The following is a 25,038-nucleotide window of genomic DNA, read 5'->3' on the forward strand; positions in this document are numbered from 1 at the left end:
ATGTATACAAATTCTATACAGCACATCTAGAGGATGCAGATTTCCTGAGACAATTGCATGTACAATCCATGCCTCATCAGACATGGCATTTCTGTTTGAAAACTAAATGCTGAAATTTTGGGTAATTGCAATGAGTTTCTCAGCTACATTTTAATACCTTTTCTCCCATCATGCTCCAAAGAGTAAGTAGATTCCTCACTTTTTCACTGTTGTGTTCTCTGAGCTTTTAAGTAGGATGCAGTAAACAGTACATAGAGTCGACTGTTCTAGTTTTGAAATTAGCGTTCCAAATATTGTCTGGCTGCAATGGAGAAATAACCCACACTGTGCGTTTGTATTTAGAAACTGGCAAGGTCTTCACGTGGGGTAGAGCAGACTATGGGCAACTCGGAAGGAGTGCAGTGGTTCACGATGGACAAAGAGAGGAGGTGCAGAGATCATCTGAAGAACATGTGGAGCAGTTATCTAATGTGCCGGTTTCAGTGCCTTGCCTCGCTGGAGCATCTGAGGTAAGGGAAAAAATGTGTCCTTTTCTCAGCTTTAGAATTACCCCTCTTTGCACAAGTCAAGATGCTCAGAATGATCGCCTGAAAAACTGTTCTTCAAAATGAAGCAAAAACAGCCCTTCCCTCCCACTCAAGTACTCCGAATTTAATTTGATTCAATTATTTGTAATTCTTAAATAATCATTGTGTTCTGAAGCAAGTTTGTTCTTAGGTAGAAGCTGTGAGTGAGGGATTGGAGTTTTCATTAGCAAAAAGATGGCTTTAGATTTGGTATCTTCTTTAGATGTCAAATTTGAAAAGGAAGTAGTTGCTGCTGTAATTCTGTATAACAGATTAGGTATGACCCTAACCATTTTCAGTGTTGCTTTCTTCTGAAGAAATCTGAATATGCTACAGTTTAACCCGTGATCTTCCCGCACTTCACACAGTGTTGTTCATATTGAGTTTCACTCTTAAGGCAGTAGTGTTTTTAGTTCTGAAATGAGAAACAACCTTCCTTTAGTGGGCAGCTGAATCCAGAAGGAACAAATAAATTAGTATAACTGGAAAAAATGAAGTTACACAGTATGAGAAGTAGACTGTCATTTGAATGGAATTGAAGATCTCTAAGCGCATGATTCATAGTCCCTTGACATCAATGGAAAGACTCCCATTGACTTCAGTGGGCTTTAGTTCAGGCCCTAAATGATAGAGAATTTCTCAGAGGTTGGACATCCATGCCATCAACAAGGACTTTGGAAAAGAGTAGTAGACTTATTTTTGAGGAAACTGAGCAGTGAGACTTACAGGAGTCAGAATTAAACTGTTAACAAAGAAAGAGCGTGGAAAATTTGACACTGTTTAAGGAGTACTTGGTGCTGCAGCCACTGCAATAGAAAGATTTGGCGGAAAACTAGCCTTCTGTACTAAATCAAACAGTGCAAATCTCAAAATTCCTGGAGATCATTAGGTCCTGTAGAACAAAAGCTGGAGTTATTGTTAAACACGAAAATCTTGGTAATAGCCAATATCTTCAGTAGCATTACCATTTTAGAATACGGAGAGTTTTTCCAGGAATGATTGTCACAGTCCCCAAAGGAACTGCACCCCTTTATGATCTTCTTGGGTGACTACACTTAGGTCTCTATCCTCAAGCTATCACTTTTCTTAGGGTGGGATCCTGCTATCCACTCCCTATAGACCAGGGAGTTGGACTGCAGACTCGTGTGATTCATTATGATTACCTCAGCAGGTCTGACTTTAGTTCAGTGCCCGCAGTCCTGTTTTCTCAGGGGCAATGATACGGATAACCCGTGACCGCCTGCTTTTATAAACCAAAGTACTATTCAGAACAAAACCATTACCAGTGAATCATACCTCAGAAACAATAAACAGCTTAAAGGCAGGTCTTGGCTTGCCAGACAGTCATCCATCTTCTGCATGGAGATTCCGATAAGGTCAGAGTACTTCAGGCCCTTTTCACATGGTCTGTCTCTCTCGGTCACAGTTTTATGCCAGTTCTTGAATTGTGTATGAGTAACCTTTCTCCCCAGATCGAGGCTGTTTCTTCATACAGTTTGACATTTTTTGGCAGATCGAACCAGTATATATTATTGTCTCTGGGGAGTGAAACTTCCCCAGACTAGTTACTGGCACTAGGAATTTTCATTCTCCCCTCCCACCCCCTACAAATGACTTTGGGTCATATAGAAAATGTTTCTATCTCCTCATTTAGCCAGAAGTGCAAGCCAGCCCACAAAAATACTACATTTATAAAGTTGATATTGATAGTCTTTGACTATCCCATGCATCCATAGCATCTTTTGAATCTCACTACAATAGTTTTTGAATATTCCAGGCTACCAAAGCATGGCATTTGTCACAATGTCCATGGGAAAATATTGTACAAATCATCTGTTTAAGCACCAAATTATACCTTTGTGTAATTGCAGGTAGCGTAAAGGCTTTGGAAAATATGAAACTAGCAATTTGTTCAATAGCTCCTGGGTCCTACAATAACAATACAACATATTATTATAGAGTGCTTTTCATCTCAGGATTTCAAAGCATGTCACACACCTCCATTAAGCCTTGCAACACCCCAATGAGGTGATATCTATCATTACCCTCATTTTTATGGGTAGACCGAGGCAAGAAAGTAAAGTGACTTGTGTAAGACCACACAGCAAGTCAGTGGCAGAACCAGGAATAAAGACTGAGTCCTAGCTCAAAGTCCTTTGCTCTAGTCACTAGACCATGCACAACATTATTACTGTTAACTTTTATATGTATTATGGGTACTGCGTAGAGATCTCAGTCAGGAATGGGGTCCCATTTTGCTAGGTGTTGCATAAACTCATGGGAAGATCTAGCCTCTGCCCTGTGGGAACTTATTATTTAAGAAGACAAGTGATTCATGAAAGGTGGAGTTCTAGTCTATTTTTATACACCTTGCAACAGAAAAGATGGGTAAAAATCACCTCAACTTCCTTCAACTGCCCTCATCCCTATTCATCCTTAGGATGGTTGTGGGAGAAGGGTGGTCAAAGCAAGCATCACTGCTGCAGCAGCAGGGATATGGGATGATGGGAAAAGAAGCGAGAGCAGATAAGACCAGGGGCAGAGCTCTGAATGGCTTTGAACAGTTAGGTTACAATAAAACAAAATGATGCCAGAACTCAGGTGGAGTCTGCAGTCTACCTATAAGATTTAAGTCTTAATTTCAAGTGCAAATTGCAGTGTGAACGCCACACCAGACAGAGGGAAGAAGGAAGTTGCAGTCAATAGGGTGCTTGTCTGGGATTTAGAAAACTTGAGTTCAATTCCTACTCCTGAGGGCATTCTGCTCCAAAAAATTAAAAATTCTGCACACAATATTTTAAAAATCTGCAAAACTCTGCAAGTTTTATTTGTCAATAAATAAATGTAGTGGCTCCAGCATGGCAGTGGGGAGCACAGGCCACTGGTGCACGGAGGTGGGAGATCACCCTGCAGCCTCCCCACCTTCCACCCAAGGGACATGGACTCATTGGTGAGGCTGCACCTGACCCTGACACAGCACAAGGACGGGGTTTGCCCCAGAAACACCCTGGGGCCATGCCCCTCTGCACCAGGCACATCAAGTGTGGAGCAGGAAGGCTTAACCAGGCAGGATCCAAGTGTGGAGGGGCTCAGTGTGGGGTGAGAGGATTCTGTGTGGGACAATCTGGGTGCAGGCAGCTCAGTGCGGGGTCTAGATGTGGGAGGATCTGGATGCACAGAGGCTCGTTGTGGGAGTGGGGATTTCCAGGTGCAGGGGCAATGGGACTCTGCTGCGGCTTCCAGGTCAGGGCTCAGCAGAAGGGTCTGGGTGTGTGGGTCTCAGCAGGGGGGGGTCTGGGTGCTGGGAGCTCCAGATGCAGAGGTTGAGGTTCAGTGGGGTGGGATTCAGGTGTGGAGGGCTAGGGGGGCTCTGGGTTTACAGCGTGAGGCTTGGCAGGGGTGTCTCAGTACGGGAGGTCCAGATGCATGAGAGTTGGGTGGATGGGGGAGCAGCTTCCTCTACAATGACCCCTCCCCCTGCAGTTGAGGAGCAATGGGGGCAGGAAGCAGGGGAGGATGCTGAGCTTCCTGCAGCTGGGGGAGGTTTCTGGGAGTGGGTCTGACACAGCCCCAGCCACTCCTTGTAGGGGAAGGGGAAGTCCCAGTCCTTTTCTGCCTTCAGCCCAGCCATGACTAGCAGCTGATCCCGGCTCAGGGTAGGCGCCACTGGCTGGGGTGTCCACATCCCTGTGGTGATTTACCTCTCTGCCAGCCGCTTTGGTGCCTGAAACAATGTACCTGCACAGTTAGGGAAAGGTGCATGACTGCTCTTGCAGCTTCCCTTTGCTTCCCTGTCATAAAGTCATTTTTCTGCAGAAAAGCAAAGAAATCTGCGGGAGACATGAATTCTGCACACGTGCAGTGGTGCAGAATTCCCCCAGGAGTAAATTTCCTGCTCCACCACAGGCTTCCTGTGTGATTTATTCTCTCTGTCCCTGAGTTTCTCATCTGTAAAATGGGGATAATAACACTGCCCTACCTCTTAGGAGTGGTGTGACATTAAAGATTGCAAGGCACTGAGTACCTGAAATAGGAAAGATGTTTGGTTGCTTGTAGTTCTTTAGGGAAGTAGATTCTAAATGCCCAAATCAGTGAAAGCGACAACACCTAGATGTACGGTAATTCGTAAACAGCAACAAACTTCACCTCTGACCTGGGGAATTGAATGGTTGTAAACATCTGCTTTTCCTTTTGACTCCAACTATCCTCCTGCATGTGCTTGTGTTCAGTTCATCCTTCACTAATGTTAGACTCTCAGCCTGGGAATTTGAGTTCAAGATAATCACTGCCCACCTTCATCCCCTCAGAACTGACAGATTAAGCAGCAATGGCTGACTTGTCTGCCTTTCCTGCTGTTGCCACCTCAAGGAGAGGCCTGAGTTAAACATCTGTGCTTTGAGGTAGCCCCTTTTCAGTGAGACTAGGGAGGTTTAGGAGAAAACATTAAGAAGAGAGCAGAGTTTAAGGGAATACAGATGGACTGATTCAAATGCAGTATTGGCAAAGAAAGGACAGATTGAAGTTAACCTTAACTCCAATGTTCAGTTTGGGAGACAGTTCTTAAAAATAATATAATCTTTATCCTGAGTAGAGCCAGGTGATAATTGTTTTGATGAACAGAAATTTTGTTGAAAAATGCATTTTTTGAGGAGTTGGAAACAAAACTGAATTTTTCCCCCTGGAAATGTTGAAACAAAGTGTTTCAACATTTCACTTAGAAAATGTTGACATTTTGTTTAAAAAGTCATTTTGAAGTGCCATTTTGAGTCAATATTCAAAACGTTTAATTAGATCTGAACAAAATGATTTGGGTTTTTCGTTTCTTGTGGCAAACCAAAAATTCCATTTCTGTTTTAAACAATCCTTTTTTTGGATTTTTCAGTTCAGCCAGTGAATGGAAAAATCAATTATTCACTTATCTCTAATCCTGAGCCTATTTGTAAGTTTATATAAAATTGATTGAAATAAATTCTTGGCAAGGCTATAATCTGCTGGTTGCTTAGTGACTTGAGTTAGCATTGTTTAAAAATACAAGGGGAAAATTATGTTCAGATAATACTCAGCATCAAACATAAATAAGTTTGCTTTTTATTGTCGGTTTAAGGCTACTGTCCTGTCGTTAATGCAGACTGTGATCTCTGCTATGTAGCTTGTTGCTTCTACTCATGTGGTTGACCTACTGCTTTCTCCTGCAAAGGGTGGTGATTGTTCTGTGTGTGCTGCAAATATTCAGGATGTCATATCAGTCTGTACTGAAAATCTCCTTGTTTCTGAGTTAACCGTATGTTGCTTTAATGTAGCTTAATTCCATTACCTGTATTCACTTGGAAATGTTGTTGGGAAGTATAAGCAAAATCTTTTTCTTTTTTCTTCTTTAAATGTAAACAATGGGAAACAAAAATCAATAAAAGGGACAATCTTACAGCAATGTAATGACTGCTCAGCACCTCTTTCAGTGATAGCTTAAGCTCATGAAGAGTTGGTATCTATATTACAATCATGAAGCATCATGTGTTTAAATCTACTGAATAATTGTATTGCAGATAAATATATTATTTCCCTTTCTGTGCAGAATAAGTCACTGAGAAGAAATTTCAAGTTTGTGCTGAAATCAGTCATGTGGCATTATGCATGAGGTACTTTTGTGTTGTATGGGGGTCCTTGATTGGACCTCTTAGGAACATCTGATTCATCTATTGCCTGATGTACATTCATATCCGCTGCTCTTGAGATGAAAGGACAAATGGAGATTAAATAAAAATGGATTGAAATTTGATTAGCCTCTCTGTTTAGTGACTGTTACAAAGATCTATTTTATCTTTTCCTTCTTCTCAAAATGCTTCTCCAGCCTGTCTGGTATTTTTGGTTTTAATAGCTACCCTTTTACTGTTTGTGATATGTTCGGCATGTCGTTCATTGCAGCGAACATTCAGCGTAAGCAATAAACTGAGAAGAAGACATTCTATATGACTAAATGGCTTTCACTAAATTGAAGGGAAGAAGGGATATTTTCTCTTTGGGAATAAAGAATTGCCTTCACATACAGCCACATTCCCATTGTAGCCCTAATATCACTAAAGAAAGTTCTGCTAGTTTGCAGCTGATCTGGGCAGTGAGCACTGGAGTTTCTGAATGAAAAGAAAAATTAGAGCAGCGAAGTGAAAAAATGACGATTTGCTGCATTACACGGTCATCATCAAATGAGTGACTGTATGTGCTTAGTCCACTCCATCAATATCAAGCCAGTGTAATAATGGCGTATGCAGGGGGTCTACCACACATCTCAGGGCTGGAGACTGAGAATACCCTGTGAGCTGGAGTAGCTTCTCCTGGGCCTGTTGTGTGGCTCCCATGACCCTGCCCTGCCTTCCCACCCCCTATGGAGCCTGTGTGGAGACCTGTCCCTGCGTGTGTAGGGATTGTGCAAGCACTCCCGTGTGGCTGCTTCCCCTGTGCAGGGCATTAGGGGTGCAGTGTGTGTTGCACTGGCCTTTTGCATCTGGTAAATTTTACTGTGCAGTTAGGTATAGCTGGCTTTGTTAATACTTTACCCTCTTTGCTGCACTAATTGATATATTTGTTCATCCATAAGCCTTTGAAAGGCACGTGCTTTTATTTTTCACCCCACATCACTATATTATAGAGATATATAAATAATATTGTACTTGCAAGTGATCAAGCTTCTAGCTACGAAGTACACAATCTCAGCAGCTATCATAAGGTGACAAATCTCCGTGGGGAACTTTGCCTCTAGACTCCTGTAAATGGAGTAAAGGGAAACCCTAATCTCGGAAGAATAAAATACTTCAATAAAGACCCAATAGGAGAACATCTACTTCAAACTACTCTTCTAGTTTATATTGTGACTTCTGATGGTAAGTCAATAAATATTTCTTAAAATCTTGAGGATAGATTTATTTATAAAACATGTTAGCAATAAAGTGAAAATGAACACTTGGGAAGATAACATATTCATGACTGCTTTCAACTACCTGAAAGGGGGTTCCAAAGAGGATGGCTCTAGACTGTTCTCAGTGGTAGCAGATGACAGAACAAGGAGTAATGGTCTCAAGTTGCAGTGGGGGAGATTTAGGTTGGATATTAGGAAAAGCTTTTTCACTATGAGGGTGGTGAAACACTAGAGTGTGTTACCTAGGGAGGTGGTGGAATCTCCTTCCTTAGAAGTTTTTAAGGTCAGGCTTGAGAAAGCCCTGGCTGGGATGATTTAGTCGGGGATCGGTCCTGCTTTGAGCAGGGGGTTGGACTAGATGACCTCCTGAGGTCCCTTCCAACCCTGATATTCTATGATTCTATGACCTTTGAGTTACATATTACCCGCATAGCTCTGTGACAGAGTGGTGGACCCCGCACTCTGATCACTTAAGCCTTAACTAGCTCCACCAGGAAAGGCCAGGAAAGGCCTGATGGAGGAGGAGAGAACTTTATTGCCAAAGCAGAGTTGGAGGGTGGGGGTTTGATGAGCTAGGGAGCTAATTATCGCACCACCTGGGGAGGCTAGTTAAAAACACAGGAAGGAAGAGCAAAAGGGCAGGCTAGCAGAGCCCATAGGAAGAAAGGTCTCAGACTGATGAGGTCTCTTTTGCTTCCTTTCCGTGGAGAGAGAGAGAGAGAGAGAGAGAGATGAGGATTAGGAAAAGCTGTAAATAGACTTGCTGCACAGGATTCTGGTTAGCCTTTTTTGATGAGGGTAATAAATAAAATTCATAGAGGTGATAACCAATCAAAAGACATCTGAGACTTTTTGTGAGGGATCTCAGGACAGGAGAGGAGTCTACCCTGTTACAAGTTCATATGGCTTTATTTGTTCCATTGTATGCTGTAAAGGTTTGTAGCCACGGGCCATATGTTAGAGTAAAAATCTGAAAACAGAAATAAGTTTTATTTCTCTGTAAGAGAAATCCTATAGATACCCAACTCCGAAAGGCCAGATTTTGCTGTGTACCATTTGAGAGCAGATGTATGTATGGTGAGTTTTATGAGGGGGTATAATAGTAAATTATTAATTAATAATAAAATTAAAATAAAATTAAAAATTAATTAATAATTTCCCACTCTTTGTGCAGTAACTTTTTAATTAGTAAAGAAAATATTTTGTTAAAAGTGTTGGGTGAAAAATAAAAGCTTCTGTTAACACTTGCTCCTTGTTTCAATTCTGGGGTTTTGAGCAGTGCCATTGAATTGCTAGGACACCACTCAGTGTTGTTATTTATATGACAGAAACTTAGAGAAGGCGCCCCCTTGTAGTGGCACTGTACACAATCATAGTAAAATATGATCTCTCTCCTGAAGAGTTTATAATGTAAGTAGACAAGACAGACAAAGGGTAGTTGTGGAAACAGAGAAATGAAGTGACTTGCCCAAAGCCAACTGCAAAGCCAGGAATAGAAGCCAGGGCTCCCAAGTCTCAGTCCAGTGCTCTCTTCTATTACTGAAGGGGAAAGTTACCTGATGTGTGCACGCAGCAAATAGTGTTGATTATCCTGATCTTAATCCTGACCTTGTTTGGTTCCTTTGTGCTGCTGTCACTGTGCAAAGTGGCCAGAAAGCTACTGGATCTCTACAGCTAGCATGGGGGTGACCCCAGTTGGTGGAGAGGTGGCACAGGTTGTTTCCACCCCTCTTCTCTGCAGCCTCTAATGTAGGGCACGTGGTGGGCTAATTCCTGCAGGAAGGGATCATGGCTGGAGCACACTGCTTTCCAGCAATCCCTGGCTCGCAGACTGCCCTTTTACACCATAGCCAGCCGGGTGTGCTTTAGAGCAGCCTTGGGGATATTGGATGCAGCTGAAGGTTGGGGCACCAGCACTCCAAACTGCTTTCAGTGTTGGAAGTTTGTTCCATCTCCAAATCTTTCATACGTGATACTTTCTGGACAGTATAAAGGTTACTTCTGAGCTCCATTACAAGTATTGTTAATGCTCGTAGAAAAAGCTACCAGTATACAGACCCTTCCTTTTCACTTGAAGGAATACATTTGTTTCAATTTATTCTTTTTATAAAAACCATGGTAGGCTTTAGATATTATCTATGACCTGGTTCGGGGGTGGGTGTCCATTCCTCAATTCAGTATTTCTCACTAATGTTAATAGTTCATAGTTAAATGTTAATAGTTCATATGCATGTACAGCTGTGGTAATTTTGAATGTGTTATTAGGAAGCATATACTTGGTTTTGGAAGAACATAGAATAATTTGCCTTGTAACCTATGTGGGGGCAGATTATTCCACATCTGCCTACTGTGGTGTACTTAAAACTTTCTCTGAAGCATCGTGTTCTGGCCCGTCAAAGGCAGGATACTGGACTAGTTGGACCTAGGGTCTAATCCTATAAACCCAAACCATGGGTGCAATAAGATATTCAGAGGACCATGGCTGCTTCAGAGAGAGAATGCAGACCCCTTATGTAGGCGAAATGGTGTTATGATGCTATAGATGCCTTTCATAGGGTAAACATACCTTGTTTCCAGTGTTCTAGAGTTCATAGACTCATAGAAGATTAGGGTTGGAAGAGACCTCAGGAGGTCATCTAGTCCAATCCCCTGCTCAAAGCAGGACCAACCCCAATTAAATCATCCCAGCCAGGGCTTTGTCAAGATGGGCCTTAAAAACCTCTAAGGATGGAGATTCCACCATCTCCCTAGGCAACCCATTCCAGTGCTTCACCACCTTCCTAGTGAAATAGTGTTTCCTAATATCCAACCTAAACCTCCCCCACTGCAACTTGAGACCATTGCTCCTTGTTCTGTCATCTGCCACTGCTTTGAACAGCCTAGGTCCAACCTCTTTGGAACCCCCATTGAGGTAGTTGAAGACTGTTATCAAATCCCCCCTCACTCTTCTCTTCTGCAGACTAAATAAGCCCCTTTCTCTCAGCTTCTCCTCATAAGTCATGTGCCAGAGCCCCCTAATCATTTTTGTTACCCTCCGCTGGATTCTCTCCAATTTGTCCACATCCTTTCTGTAGTGGGGGGCCCAAACTGGACATAATATTCAAGATGTAGCCTCACCATTGCCGAATAAAGGGCAATAATCACTTCCCTCACTCTGCTGGCAATGCTCCTACTAATGCAGCCCCATATGCCGTTAGCCTTCTTGGTGACAAGGGCACACTGTTGACTCGTATCCAGCATCTCGTCCACTGTAATCCCCAGGTCCTTTTCTGCAGAACTGCTGGTTAGCCAGTCGGTAGCAGTGCATGGGATTCTTCCATCCTAAGTGCAGGACTCTGCTCTTGTCCTTGTTGAACCTCATCAGATTTTTTTTGGCCCAATCCTCTAATTAGTCTAGGTGACTCTGGACCCTATCCCTACCCTCCAGCTTATCTACTTTTCCCCCCAGTTTAGTGTCATCCACGAACTTGCTGAGGGTGCAGTCCATTCCATCGTCCAGATAATTAATGAAGATGTTGAACAAAACCAGCCCAGGACAGACCCTTGGAGCACTCCGCTTGATACTGGCTGCCAAGCAGCCATTGAGCCATTGAGCCCGACGATCTTGCCAGCTTTCTATCCACCTAATATTCCATTCATCCAATCCATACTTTTTTAACTTGCTGGCAAGAATCCTATGGGAGACCATATTAAAAGCTTTGCTAAAGTCAAGATATATCATGCCCACCGCTTTCCCTATATCCACAGAGCCAGTTATCTCCTCATAGAAGGCAATCAGGTTGGTCAGGCATCACTTGCCCTTGATGAAGCCATGTTGACTGTTCCTGATCACCTTCCTCTCCTCCAAGTGTTTCAAAATGGATTCCTTGAGGACCTGCTCCATGATTTTCTAAGGGACTGAGGTGAGGCTGACCAGACTGTAGTTCCCAAGATTCTCCTTCTTCCCTTTTTTAAAGATGGGCGCTATATTTTCCTTTTTCCAGTTGTCCAGGACCTCCCCCAATCACCACGAGTTTTCAAAGATAATGGCCAATGGCTCTGCAATCACATTAGGCAACTCCCTCAGCACCCTTGGATGCATTAGATCCAGACCCATGGACTTGTTCATGTACAGCTTTTCTAAATAGTCCTTAATCTGTTCTTTCACCACTGAGGGCTGCTCACCTCCTCCCCATACTGTGCTGCCCAGTGCAGCAGTCTGGGAGCTGACCTTGTCTGTGAAGACGGAGGCAAAAAAGGATTGAGTACTTCAGCTTTTTCCACATCATCTGTCACTGTGTTGCCTCCCCCATTCAGTAACGGTCCCACATTTTCCCTGACCACCTTCTTGTTGCTAACATACCTGTAGAAATCCTTCTTGTTACCCTTCATATCCCTTGCTAGCTGCAACTTCAATTGTGCTTTGGCCTTTCTGATTAGACCCCTGCATGCTCGAGCAATATCTTTATACTTCTCCCTAGTCACCTGTCCAAGCTTCCACTTCTTGTAAGCTTCCTTTTTGTGTTTAAGCTCACCGAAGATTTCTCTGATTTATATCATTCCCCAAGACTTGGTCTTGTCACCTATTTGTATTGGACTTTGCTACCCTGAGATATACTTGAAAACATGATTTCTTGCCTTATTGAGGGAGAAGACGATTTTGTGACTAAAGCGCAGGACTGAAAATCATGTTATTGGCTCTGTTGCAGATGATGTAAGTGGCAGCTGTTTCCCTATCTTTAAACATGGTCCTGACTCAGTCTCATTGTCGAATCACTTAGACCTCTTTTACACTCTAATGGTCAGGACACTGTCACTCACTCAGCCTCACTGCACTCTTCTCATCTGTGTATGGTTTGGTCAGCTGTGTACATTGGTATAACTCCACTGAAATTGCCAGCTGAGAATCTGGCCCCATATTTCTTTTGTGGCTAAAGGGCTCACGTTCATTTGCTCAGCTAACTCTGACCTGTTCTCTTCAGAAGTACATCACCACATAAGTGAAGTCCTTCACTGTTGGGACTGATGTAGTTAAGCTCCACTGTGAATACATTGAGTCACTGATAGCTGCTGAAGCTTCACTTTGGTGACGTGAATTAAAGATGAGGCTCTCCTGAAACTACCTTATTGGGCAATTCGGGATACTCTTCCTCATTATTATCTATTAAGTATTAACGATGTATTCTGTACTGTACAAAACTCAGGATGACACTGTTCTTGCTCCAAGGAGCACAACATGGACAGGTAGAACAGCTCACACATATAAATGCTTTGGATGAGTGGAGGAAGAACTCAGTGGAGCTACACCGATTTAAATACTGGATGTGAGGCTGCATTTCTTCCTTAGCAGTTAGTAGGCTTGTGGAAGAAGTGGAAAGGGATTTGAATTAAGTGTGATCTCTAAACCATCAAGCTTGGAAAGCAGTGGTTCTTGAAGAAATATCATCCTATCCAGAAAAGGAGCTTGGCTGGTTTTGCTGTGTCACTGGCAGTTCTGCCTTGTTCTGGTGATAACTCTGTGAAGGGGGACAAGTCCTTTTTGCTAGTATTTATAGAGTGCCTGTGGCAGGGTGAGGAGGACTGGCACATCCCTACCAATCCATCTCCTCTGTACATTTGGAACGCTTGGGATTGCTGATTAAACTCACAGGCTTTCATGAGAGACCCCTGTGGATCCAGAGCTCTGTTTTAATGTACTCAGTTTAGTATGAGAGGGAGTGCTGGTCTAATAGTTAAATCAGAGAATTGGGAATCATTCTGAACTCTGCCACCGATTCATTCTGTCACTTTGGCCGTGTCAGTAAACCTCTCCATTCTTCTGTTTGTACATCCATAAAGTAGGTATATAAAATGTACCTATCTTAAAATGGTGGTAGGAGACACAATTAACTTATGTCTATAAAATGCATTGAGATCCTTAGATGAAAGGAGCCATATTAATGTATTATCATCTTTTGTCTCAATATCGGTATATTGATTTTATTGCATTGGCATCTAAAGACAATAGAAGAAAACAGTCTCTTTGTGGTACTTTTTTTTTAGATGCCTTATTGAGTTTAGATGTTACTTTTGCAATTAACCCCCTTCATTACTAAAGAAATTTTGTTTTAATTAAAAAAAATTAAAAATTAAACGTCCTGAGTTCTTTTACTCCCCTCATCCCCACATATTTTTTTAAAGAACTTCTCCTCATTTCTTTCTTTGTTTGTGGGATATTCCGGTGGTGTCTGTCTTAGAGAGAGGTGAAAATTAACAGTGTGGTGTTGGAAGCTCGCTTACCAGAGAGAGGCTCCCTAACCTTGCAGTGTTTTGAGTCTGAAATAGAACTGAGATCAGGTGCCTGAGGGGTGTGTCATAGAAAAGAGCTGGAGTACTGATGAGCTGCTAATTTGGTCCAGAGTTGTTGCACAGATGAAAAGGTTTTGTTTATGCTACTTCAGTCTATCAGATGGATGTGTTAGGTAGCTGCATTCTGATACTTCATTATAAATTAGAAAAATGTAGCCCATGTCATCTGTTTTTATAACTAATCAGATCAGGAGGAAGCAAGTGTTACACTGCTTTTAAGGGCACAATTGCTTTATTTCTGGCTATCGTAATTTAGAATTAGCTCATTATTTTAGCCTAATTCGTAGCTGAGAAGAATACATACAACCTGTCAGTCTGATAGGTAGGTAATGTAATATTCTCTTTTCTGTCCATAGAGGCTTTATCCAGTTTGCTCTTGAGACTGATTGCCTCTGAGAAACTGGATTGTCTGATTTTTCCTTGATTAGTGTTTAAGATACATTGATAAAATAGCAGTATAAGGAAGTTCACTTTAATTTTTTTGTAAACAGGGAACATCCGTTTCTTGGCTTCTCAGTTTATCTTACACAATACCGAAATGTACACAGGTGGAATAAATAAAGGCTCAAGGGTAGTGGATTCCTAATGTAATTCACTGATGTTTGTGTCAATAAAAATAGAGATAAAAGTTTGTGTTGAAAGTATTGAAACTACCTCAGGTAAAATTGGTATTGAATTTGTCAAAGGAATATAAAAATAGACTCTTGATTCCACCCCCCCCCCAAAGTGTTAAGCTAGTTGTAGCAATTAGTTTGGTAGTGAAAAAGCAAAAGTTACTAATCCATGAGATTGCCAGTGAAAACTTCACCAGCAAATAGGGCTGCTGCCTGAGAGTTGCTAAGATAGGCCGTGATTCAGGGAAGCAATCCTGTGTAGGATAGAACTTGAGCATGTCCTGAAATTTGATGCATGTGCTTATGTTCACTGAAACCAAGCTTTAAAATTAAGCATGTGCTTCAGTGCTGTCTTGAATTGGGGCCATCTGTTGTAGGGTGCAGAAGGAGTAAGCCAGGGGCTCTCTTAGGTATATTGGTACCTTAGTTGGAAAATATATTAAGGCCTTTCTATCCCCTTTGCAACCCTCCTAGACAAAAGGTGTCAATGATACTGACAATACTATCAAATAGAGCAGAAAAGACAAGACAAAAATCATCTCTATTCACATTCGTCAGGGTTTCTCCTAGAATACGGCCTGAGAGGCAGGAACTAAAGAAATAAGATTTGCTTGTCATTTTGGTCAGGTCTCCTCCTTTCTCTTTCTCTCTCCTTTTATATAAGAGACTGAGGGTGGCGACATAGGATGGGAAGGGAACTTCTGAGTCATGGAGACAATTCCCCTGCTATCATAGGGAACTCTTGTCATATTTATCAAGCTCCAGCTTAAAACTAGTTGTTTGTCCCCAATACTCCTATTGGGAGGTTGTTCCAGAACCTCACTCCTCTGATGGTTAGAAATTTTCTTCTAACATGAGTTGGAACTTCTAACAACTCCCTGAAACCCATTCACAACCCATCAATTAAATACTTGCCCTATCTCACACAAGCATGACCCCAGTTCATAATGGTCATATTATGGCCTTGTTAGAGTGGTGGTACAAGGCTGCCCCCTTATGTCCCTGCGCTGGCTACCTGCACGGTGGGTAGCAGTGAGGGAGAGGAGAAGGATCCACAGACCCATTTTCATAGGTGGGTGAGAAAGGATGGAATCCCTCCAACGTGCTGGCCAAACTGTGCTGTGCCAGAGAGAGAGCGGACACAATTTACTCCCACCTCAAAACAGCTGGGAAAAGGGAGGGATATTGTGAATTGGTGAGTCATAGCTTTCCTTGCAGACTGTCTCTGAGGCAGCGTGACACCATGCTGCTCCCAGCACTGCACTTTTAGCCAAGTCACAGCTGAGCCCGTTGGTGGTTGTTAAATATTCTTACTAAACTAGCAAAAGCTAGTAACGCTTTCAGTGCCAGGCATGCACATGGCACAATATAATTTCTACCTACAAATAATTTATCATGCACAGACCTGTAAAAATAAACTAATAGTAAGTCTAAATACAGTGAAGTCTGCCTGAAAAGCTGCCTATCATAGTATGTAACTCTTAGATAGCACTTTTCACCAATAGATCTCAAAGCACTCTACAAAGTAGGTTAGCATCTCTATCCCCATTTTATAGAAGGGGATACTGAGGTATAGAGAAATAAGTAATTTGCCCATGGTCTACCCACAGGCCAGTGGCAGAGCTGGGTATAGCACCCAGATCTTCTGAATTTGAGTCCAGTGCTCTATTCACTGAGCCACGGTGCTCTATTCACTAAGTCACACTGCTCTGAAGAGAAACTGAAGTATTAGGTTGTCTAGAGTGGCTTATGAGCATGAGTGCCAACCTCAGGGCAGACTGTTTGGGAGTGGGGCACAGACCCCAAACTGGTTGTGTGTTCTAGAATTGGATTTCACCAACCAAGTAACAAGTGTGAACTCCTAAAGTACTGTAACAGCCCTAACATGGAGTCACAGGCAGTCCCATTAGGCACTCTGCTCTGTCTTATCAACTCAGGCAAGCATGACTTTGTGGTAAATGGTCACATTACACCAAAGATCACAAAATATTCAGGTTACTCCCAGTCCTGAAGGACCAGTCACTCATTCCAGGTCAATTTGCACCTTAGATCTCTCACCAAGGATAATGCTTGTAGCCAGTCCTGTAACAAACTAAGGGTTTATTAACTAGGAACAAGTGTCATTTACAAGGTTAAAGCAGGTAACACCTCTCCTCCCCCCAAATGAGTTAGTCGGGTTTCAAAAGGTAATAGTAACTTCTGTAGTAAGCAGACTCTGTATATCCTTTAGGGGTAAGCCAGGCAAAACAACTGGGGACTCCTTGCATGCTTAGGCTATGTCTATGCTACCACTTATGTTGGTATAACATATGTTGCTCAGGGGAGTGAATAAGCCACCCCCCTGAGTAACATAAGTTACACTGAACTAAGCGCTGGTGTGCAGAGCTTCTCCCGCCGACATAGCTGCCGCTGCTTTTTGGGAGTGGATTAATTAAGTCGATGGGAGGGCGCTCTCCTGACGGCTTACAGTGGCTACATGAGAGCTTATAGGCATGCAGATGTGCCACTGCAAGCTCTCTAGTTTAGCCATAGCCTTGGAAGTCCTCACCCCTCAGAGTCCAAGCAGCATAGGAATAAGAAGTTCTCCTTAACAGCCATTTTTATTCCCTTCCCCTGGTGTTCAGCTGTGATGGGCCAAGGGCTTGGGCATGTACCCTCTTTAGAGCTGTGGGGGAAGCAATCGACAAAGTCTTTGTTCCACTATGGCCAATTTGGGTTCAGTAATCCTTCCTGATGGGTAGGAGATAACACCTTCTGTAGGAATCCAGCATTTTGCATTAGGTGAAGTTTTTTTCCCTGTTTGGTGAGTTCTGTAGTTCAGAACAAACATTTTACAGTTATAGAACAAACACTTACTTATTTCCTTTTAGCATGGGATATAGAGGTTATAAGTGAGATTAATGCATGCAACAATTTACAAGCATTTCATAAAGTCTACACACTGCACACAGTGATATAAGTCCAATACCTATATTAACAATACTACACACAGGTGAGACAGACTGGTTTTCAGCTATGTATTTGTCACTGTTCAGTGAAGCCTAAGGGCCTTGGCATGAGTTGACACCTGATCTGCCAGCATCACATAGGCAATCTCCTAAGGTGTCTACAAGTGTAGAAGTTCTGCTTCACCTCATTCTAAGACTGCCTCCGAGGAGCAAATTTATCAACAGCCCTGAGAGCTTGCTTAAAGAGGTTTCACTGTATGAAATAGCAAATGATGCCATAATACTGTCCAGGCTTAACGGATATGCACACGGACCAGTGCCAAATCCAAATGAAATTATGGTTTAAGGCAAGAGGCTGGTAGAAAATGCCCAAGAGCATGCAGTTTTTCCTCCTCAATTTGTCATTAGAGCTGTTACAGAGAAGAGATTAACAAATCAATACAGTCTAAAATGAGAGAAAATCGATAGAAAACTGTAGTGGACTGGAACGAAGCTATCAATTTACAGTATTCTGTGCAGAGAACTCTCACCCAAGCCTTCTTTCATTGATGAAAAATAATACAAAATGGCTATTTTAGGGCAGATTAATTATCTGTTTTACTTGGCTGACCTTCATGACCTCAAGCCTTGCCACATTAAATTTGCTGGTCCAGCACTGCTAACTTTTCCTCTTATTAGTGCTACATTATAGTTAAGGTTTTGTGAAATAGCTTTATAAGTGTGCCATAAAATCGTATGCAAGCTAGAATCTGGCATATAGTGTGTCACCCCAGGAAAATTCTTCAGCCAACCAACCAAAAGTCAAGAAAAAACATTTTTTTTATTTTTATAGGAATTAGTTGGAACGTGGTCACATAAATTATTTATCTCTTTGCTCACCAACATTTATAAAAATATCATTATTGTTTTCTCTGTTTTCAAATGAAAACAGCAGAGTTAACATTTGAAAATAGATTTTTACTGATGATGTTATACAGGTTTTTGGAAAAATATTCGGAGTAACGTTGGGATATTGCATAGTGTACTACAAATGGATGACGTGGGGCAGATCTTAATGATTCCAAACTAGCTTTTGTTGTATATTGAATTGGTACATTGAACTTGCAGAAATGATTAGCTGCTATGTGGCTTTAAACATGGAATAAAGTATCTCTGAACAAAGTATGAACATGGAATAAAGTATCTCTGGACTGTACTTTGACTATTTCTCTCTGCTGTAAAATTTTATTTTACTTTTTTTGTATTGCATTTGAACTTTGAATATGTTCACATTGATACATTGTTGAGACTGGCACCTTTGCTCCTCTAATGTTCCCAGTCTTCACCTCTCTTTAATCCACTTCCTCCATGAACACCTCCATGCTTTCTCGCATGCGGCTGATTCTGTGTGTCACAAGCTTTGCAAAGCCACTGTTTAATCCTTCTTTGTATCTCTCCTTACAACTAACTTCTGCTGTGATGGTTACACAATGCTGCCAGGTGATACGGAGCAGGTGGTGAGTTTCATTGTGTGTGTGGGTAGTCTCCATGAAAGCATATTTGTGTTATTGTTACTTCATCCTCCCACCCATTGGTTTCTCATCCACCTGTTGTGGTCTTGTTACTAATCTAGACTATAAGCTATTTCGGATACAAGCTGCCTTTGAACTACATGTCTGGTTTGTATGGTGCTTATATAATGGAGCCTCTACTTGAGTTGCCACCACAATACAAACAATAATATGCAAAGGGAGACCAGGAAGTAATGTACATAATAATGCATAGTCTATTTACATAAATCCAGGAAATTAGAGATGTTCAATAGCATCTGGTCTAAATTTATCCCTATTTTAAAATGCTCCCTAAAAGCTCAAACCTGGTCCCACCAAATTCAATTGCAAAACTCCCACTAAGTTCTGTGGAGAAATCAGCTAAAGTCACTTACTCCTGTGGTCCAGTCACTGATTTGTTGCAGGGTGATTTGCATTTCATAAGAAGACTGTTTTTTAATATTTGTTCCAGCGTTAGGAAGGAGAAAATTATGAATCTCCTAGAAGATTGGTTCACAAAGTGCAAGCTCTTGAGGAGTTTTGCAATTCTCCCTGCCACCCAAGTATTCAGCTGTGTATATTATTCTTCCTGGTAATGCATGATTAGCAAGGCAGTGGGGAAACCCTCACTGCTCCCATGCACATATTAGTTTTTTTCTAAAGCATCCATTACCAAGACACATGGATCCCTCACATTCAGTTTAAAACCACACATCTAACAAATAGGAGCTGCACAGAGTGAACAATCCACTAAACTTATATGCAGTCCATGCCTTTGTGTAATGGGAAAGTGCCTCTGGTTAAATTGCTTCAGTGGAGCTTTTTCCCTCCCCCTTTTTTTCCAGGGCAGATGGGCTTACTTGGGGCCACACCTGTTGGATGAGTTTCACCCTTTATGAATTAGTGATTAATTAAAAGCTTGAATAAACCTATAAACTTTATGTATGGCTCTGAAAATCATCAGACTCTAGTGCAGGGGTGGCCAACCTGTGGCTCCGGAGCCACATGCGGCTTTTCAGAAGTTAATACACGGCTTCTTGTAGAGGCACCGACTCCGGGGCTAGAGCTACAGGCGCCAACTTTCCAATGTGCTGGTGGGTGCCCACTGCTCAACCCCTGGCTCTGCCACAGGCCCTGCCCCCACTCCACCCCTTCCCGCCCCCTCCCTTGAGCCTGCCATGCCCTCGCTCCTCCCCCTTTCCCCCAGAGCCTCCTGCACACCCTGAAACAGCTGATTGGGAGGTGTGGGGAGGGTGGGGGAGGTGCTGTTCGGCGGGGCTGCTGGTGGGTGGGAGGCACCGGGAGCGGGGGGGGGTTGATGGGGGTGCTGCTAACTTATTACTGTGGCTCTATGGCAATGTACATTGGTAAATTCTAGTTCCTTCTCAGGGTCAGGTTGGCCACCCCTGCTCTAGTGGACCATAAGGAAGGCTGTATTCCATTGGCAAAGACCCTCAGAAGAATATATCCTTCCCGCTGATCTTGAAAAGTTCACTTTAGAAATGTTAAGATGCCCAAGAGACATTTAACCACTATGACACTATGTAGGTACCAGTGACAGGGAAGGATAGGAAAGGGGTCCTGGAGGCCAAATTTAGGCTGCTAGGTAAGAAATCAAAGTCCAAGACCTCCATGGTCATATTCTCTGAAATGTATCCAGTTCCTTGTTCAGGGCTGCTTAGGCAAGCAGAACTGCAGGGTCTCAATGCATGGATGAGACGATGGTGTAGGGATGAGGGGTTTAGATTTATTAGGAACTGGGGAAACTTTTAGGAAAGGTTTCGGAGTGGTAGCTGTGTTACTCTGTATCAGCAAAAACAACAAGGAGTCCTTGTGGCATTTTAGAGACTAAGAAATTTATTTGGGCATAAGCTTTCATGGGCTGAAACTCACTTCATCAGATGCATGGAGTGGAACATACAGTAGGGAAGTATAAATACACAGCATATGAAAAGATGGGAGTTGCCTTACCAAGTGGGGGGTCAGTTCTAATGAGCCAATTCAATTTGAGTTGGAAGTAGGCAATTCTCAACAGTTGACAAGGAGTGGAAGTCACTTTTGTAATGTTAATGAGGCCAATGTAAACAAGGTGGCCAAGGGGGGAAAGGGGGAGCCTATACAGGAAGGATAGGCTTCACCTAAACCAAAATGGAACCAGATTGCAGGCACTTAAAATTAAAAAAGTCATAGAGCAGTTTTTAAACTAAGGGCTGGGGGAAAGCCGACAGGTACAGAGGAGCACGTGGTTCAGACAGAGACATCCCTTAGGGAAGGATCTATTAATGGAGATTCTCTATGTCCTAGTAAGGAGGAGGGGATGGAAGATGATAAAATACAGGTAGGATCTGATGAGAAACAGTCAAATGAAAAAAAGACCCATTCAATTATACCATGTAATGACAGACCGCTAAAAAGTGACAAGTTTTTAAAGTGCTTACATACAAAGGCTAGAAGTCTAAATAATAAGATGGGTGAATTAGAGGGCCTCGTATTAAATGAGGATATTAATATAATAGGCATCACAGAAACTGTACCCTCTGGGGCACGTGACATTGGCCATTGTCAGAAGATGTGATACTGGGCTAGATGGACCTGTGGTCTGACCCAGTATGGCCGCTCTTATGTTCTTATGACAGAGAAGAAGAGAGTAATGTACAATGCAACTTCATTCTGCAAATTGCTTTTGTATATTGCGTGATGCCGTATTTTGGCTTCCTGTTTACAAATTCTATCTTTTAAACCTGTATACACTAATGCAGAAGAATTTGTCTGTTAGATATATTTTTAACATTCTTGTAATCTGTAATTCTGGCCTACCCCTTTTCTCTGTTCCCTATTTTGATTTTTTTGTTGGGTTTTGTTTGTCTGGGGGAATTAAATCCCTCCCCCCTTTGCTTTTGTAATTTCAAGAGCAGCTTTAATAGTATTGCAGAAAAGCACACAGAAGGAGAGTTGTTCTTTTGTTATTTTTGTGGCTGCCTTGAGCAGAGTCCAGAAATAGCAATAGAAAACTGATTTTCCTTGCTTTTTTTTAATGAGGATTTAACCATGAAAAAGCAAAGATGCAGTTTTCACTAGGGTAAAGAAGATTAAACTGTAAAAGGGAGTAGCACATTTAGAACAGGTATGGGTATGTTAACAATCAGGAAGAGGATATTAAGCCAAGATTTTCATAAGTGACTAGTGATTTTTGGATGTCTCAATTTTTGGAAACCTAACTTGAGACTCCCTAAAAGGATCTGATTTTCAGAAACTTGAGAGCAATTTAGGATTAGAATGGAAACTGTTGTGTTGCCTTAAATATAGTGGCTACTACCGTTCTTGCTTTAAATGTAACTGTCCATTGCCAAGAACGCTCTGATGGCAGTATGTTGTCTTCCTGCTTTAGGGCGTGATCCAGGGTGCACTGAAATCAGTGGTGGGGTGTCTTTCCAGTGACTTCAGTGAGCACTGTATTGGAACCTTATGCACTCCTACACAGCAACGAAAAAACCCACGGCTGCCTTGTGCCAGCTGACTGAGGCTCACAGGGCTTGGGCTGCAGAGCTGTTTCATTGCTGTGTAGACTTCTGGGCTTGGGCTGGAGCCCAAGCTCTAGGACCCTGCAAGGTGGGAGGGTCCCAAGCCCAGAACTCTACACAACAGTGAAACATCCCTGTGAGCCTGACTTGGCTGTCACTGGCCAGCTGTGGGTTTTTCTTTGCTGTGTAGACATACCCTAAGTTTCTCAGAGGACGCCACATTTGACTCTGCTTCTTGAAGTACAAGAGAAGGAAGTGCAAATGAAGATCAACACATTTCCAGCAGGACAAACTTGCTCTTTGAACTGACATATCTTGCTGTCAGAACAGTCACCTCCACAAAATCAGTGTGTTTTGCAGGGTGGATAGCCTCTGTCAGAACCTGTCCAGTTGGTGGTCTTCAGGATTGTTGACAGTCTTACTCATCCAGAATTTCTGTAGCCAGTGAAGATGATTTAGGACCCAGTTCAACACCCACCAAAGTAAATAGAAAGACTTCCATTGGCACTGGGCCTTAGTTCCTTGAATTTCTTGGCTTGCTCAGGGGAAGAAGTGCTTTTCACAGTCAACTGTCCATTCACCTAGTTAGCATTAAAGCAGCTACCCCCATTTACTGCTGGCAATATGATCTATGCTACATTGAAATCATGTATCATATCAGCAGTAGCCAATAGGGAAGGTTGTTCCAATATAGCTTTGCTTAGTATTGTACATTGAATGTTTGCTCTATGGACGGTATCGTTTTCTCCAAATCTGAGATATAAAAAGGGTGGCTGCAGGCCATATTTTCAGACTAAATGGGCTGGCTTAAGTGGTAGCACATAGAATTGATCTAGATCAGAAATCTCTGCTTTATCCTGCTCTTGCTTTCATGCTATTGTTTGAATCATTAGATGTAGGGTATAATTTTTTAAAAGTGGCCAAATGATTTAGGAACCTAAGTCCCATTTTCAAAAGTGAGGTGGGCAGTAGGAGCCTAGGTCTCTTTGGAACTTATGGTCCGGAGCACCTTAGTCACTTTTGAAAATTGGACTTACGTGCTTCTGAAAAAGTTACCTGGAATCTTCATGTAGACTTCCCAAGAAATTGTAGGTTATGCTTCTAGTCCCTCAAGAGATGATAGGATTTTCACTGGGAATACAGGTGTGTGTTACTCTTCTCTATCATGGCAACACATGTTGGAGGTGGATATTTTTTAGAGAAATTAATTTTTCCAGAAAATATTATTCCCATTATTATTATTTTATTATAGCACCTATCATAGTTTGATTCCTGATGCCATTTCTGCTCTAGAAGAGCTGAAAATCCAATATGGCTGATACTGACCATTAAACCAAGGCGGGGGGGATGGATTTCTCACAAGTCAAGTGAGAGAAAATAGAAACATCTAATAAGGTGGCAGTCAGTTTTTAAATCATGTTAAGTTTCTATTTCATTTTTTCATTTCTACACTGGTGAGGTTATCAAGTTACAGTATCTACATTTGGGACATCTGTTTAAAAAACTTGGGAAAAGAAAAAATGTACCGTTATTAGTTGGGGCAATAAGGAAGTTGGAAGAGCCAGATAGGGATAGCATTTGGGCGTTGCATATTCATTAGCCATCAGGCTGACAAGCCTGTTTTTTATTTTACTTTATTTTACATTGGTAGCCAGAGGTGCACATAAAGTAGCAATAAGACTTGCAGCTTCAGAAAGGGAAGGGGAATGCTATGTGCACACCCGGCAATAGAATTCTATTTATTGATCCATCAGCTTGCGTTAAATCGTATGACATAAATCTTCTGGTTTTCTCTTGCACAGCAAGTCTGAAGTGCACATTGTTTGGTGAGGAGTGCAGAAAAGCAGCAGCAAAATGTTTTTGTATATTAAGAGCAATATTTACACTAATGATTTGTGGTGTTGGTGTCGTTAACCTTCATGTACATCTGGTTTCGTTATGTATATTATCATGACCTAAAAGCCATTCAGAAATACACAATAAAGCATCCAGCTCTTCTGTTTGAGTATAATGTTGCAAGAGAGGGTCTTCCCCCCCCCCCCCCTCTGATGAATGAAGGCACTGTTCCATTTGCTTTTGTGTATGGTACGTAAAGATGTTTCTTACGTAAAAGCCCTGGAGATATGCATTAGGAACACACTAGGACTGAGAGAATGCAGTGGATTCAGAGGTGACCTTTTGTTTGTTCTACGCCTCAAGTTTGCAGCCAGGCTGGCAGTGAAGCAGTGGGAGAATAGCTTTTTATTCATTTATGCTGAGTTCATTCTCAGAGTGCCATGCCAGGGATAATTATAATAAAGTCAATTTATTTAAGGACTTCAAATTTAGAAACTCTGCATACTTGAGGGACCTTTTGTGTACTGCAGCTGAGTTTAAACAGACACCGTTAGTCTTTTTTCAACTTTTTTTTCCCTTTTACTTACTGATAGCTTCTTCTCAATACCTTTATTACTACAGGGATCATAAATTACATTGCCACACATTCTTTCCAGCAACAGTTGACCTGCTTCTGGTGGGTCTCTTCACTTTCATTGAGGCTGCATATGTTTCCTCTTCAGTCTTTTTAACCAAAAAGGGAGCCGGGGCTTGTCTGAAATCTTCCTCTGGCATTACTGGGCTAAAA

At 42.1% G+C, this 25,038-nt stretch overlaps 1 protein-coding gene across 6 annotated transcripts in view; it reads left to right on the forward strand.

The window, feature by feature from the left end:
- Positions 1 to 25,038, forward strand: part of SERGEF (secretion regulating guanine nucleotide exchange factor) — a 464,594-nt gene that overhangs the window by 59,575 nt on the left and 379,981 nt on the right. For all 6 annotated transcript variants that reach the window (XR_012639851.1, XM_074954902.1, XM_074954904.1 and 3 more), the window contains exon 9: positions 343 to 509. Coding sequence is in view for 5 of the 6 variants with exons in the window: in XM_074954902.1 (XP_074811003.1) it covers positions 343 to 509 (167 nt within the window). In the remaining variant the exon portion in view is untranslated. The remainder of the gene's footprint in view (positions 1 to 342; positions 510 to 25,038) is intronic.

The sequence above is a fragment of the Natator depressus genome, chromosome 6 (genome assembly GCF_965152275.1).
Source record: "Natator depressus isolate rNatDep1 chromosome 6, rNatDep2.hap1, whole genome shotgun sequence".
NCBI lineage: Eukaryota > Metazoa > Chordata > Testudines > Cheloniidae > Natator > Natator depressus.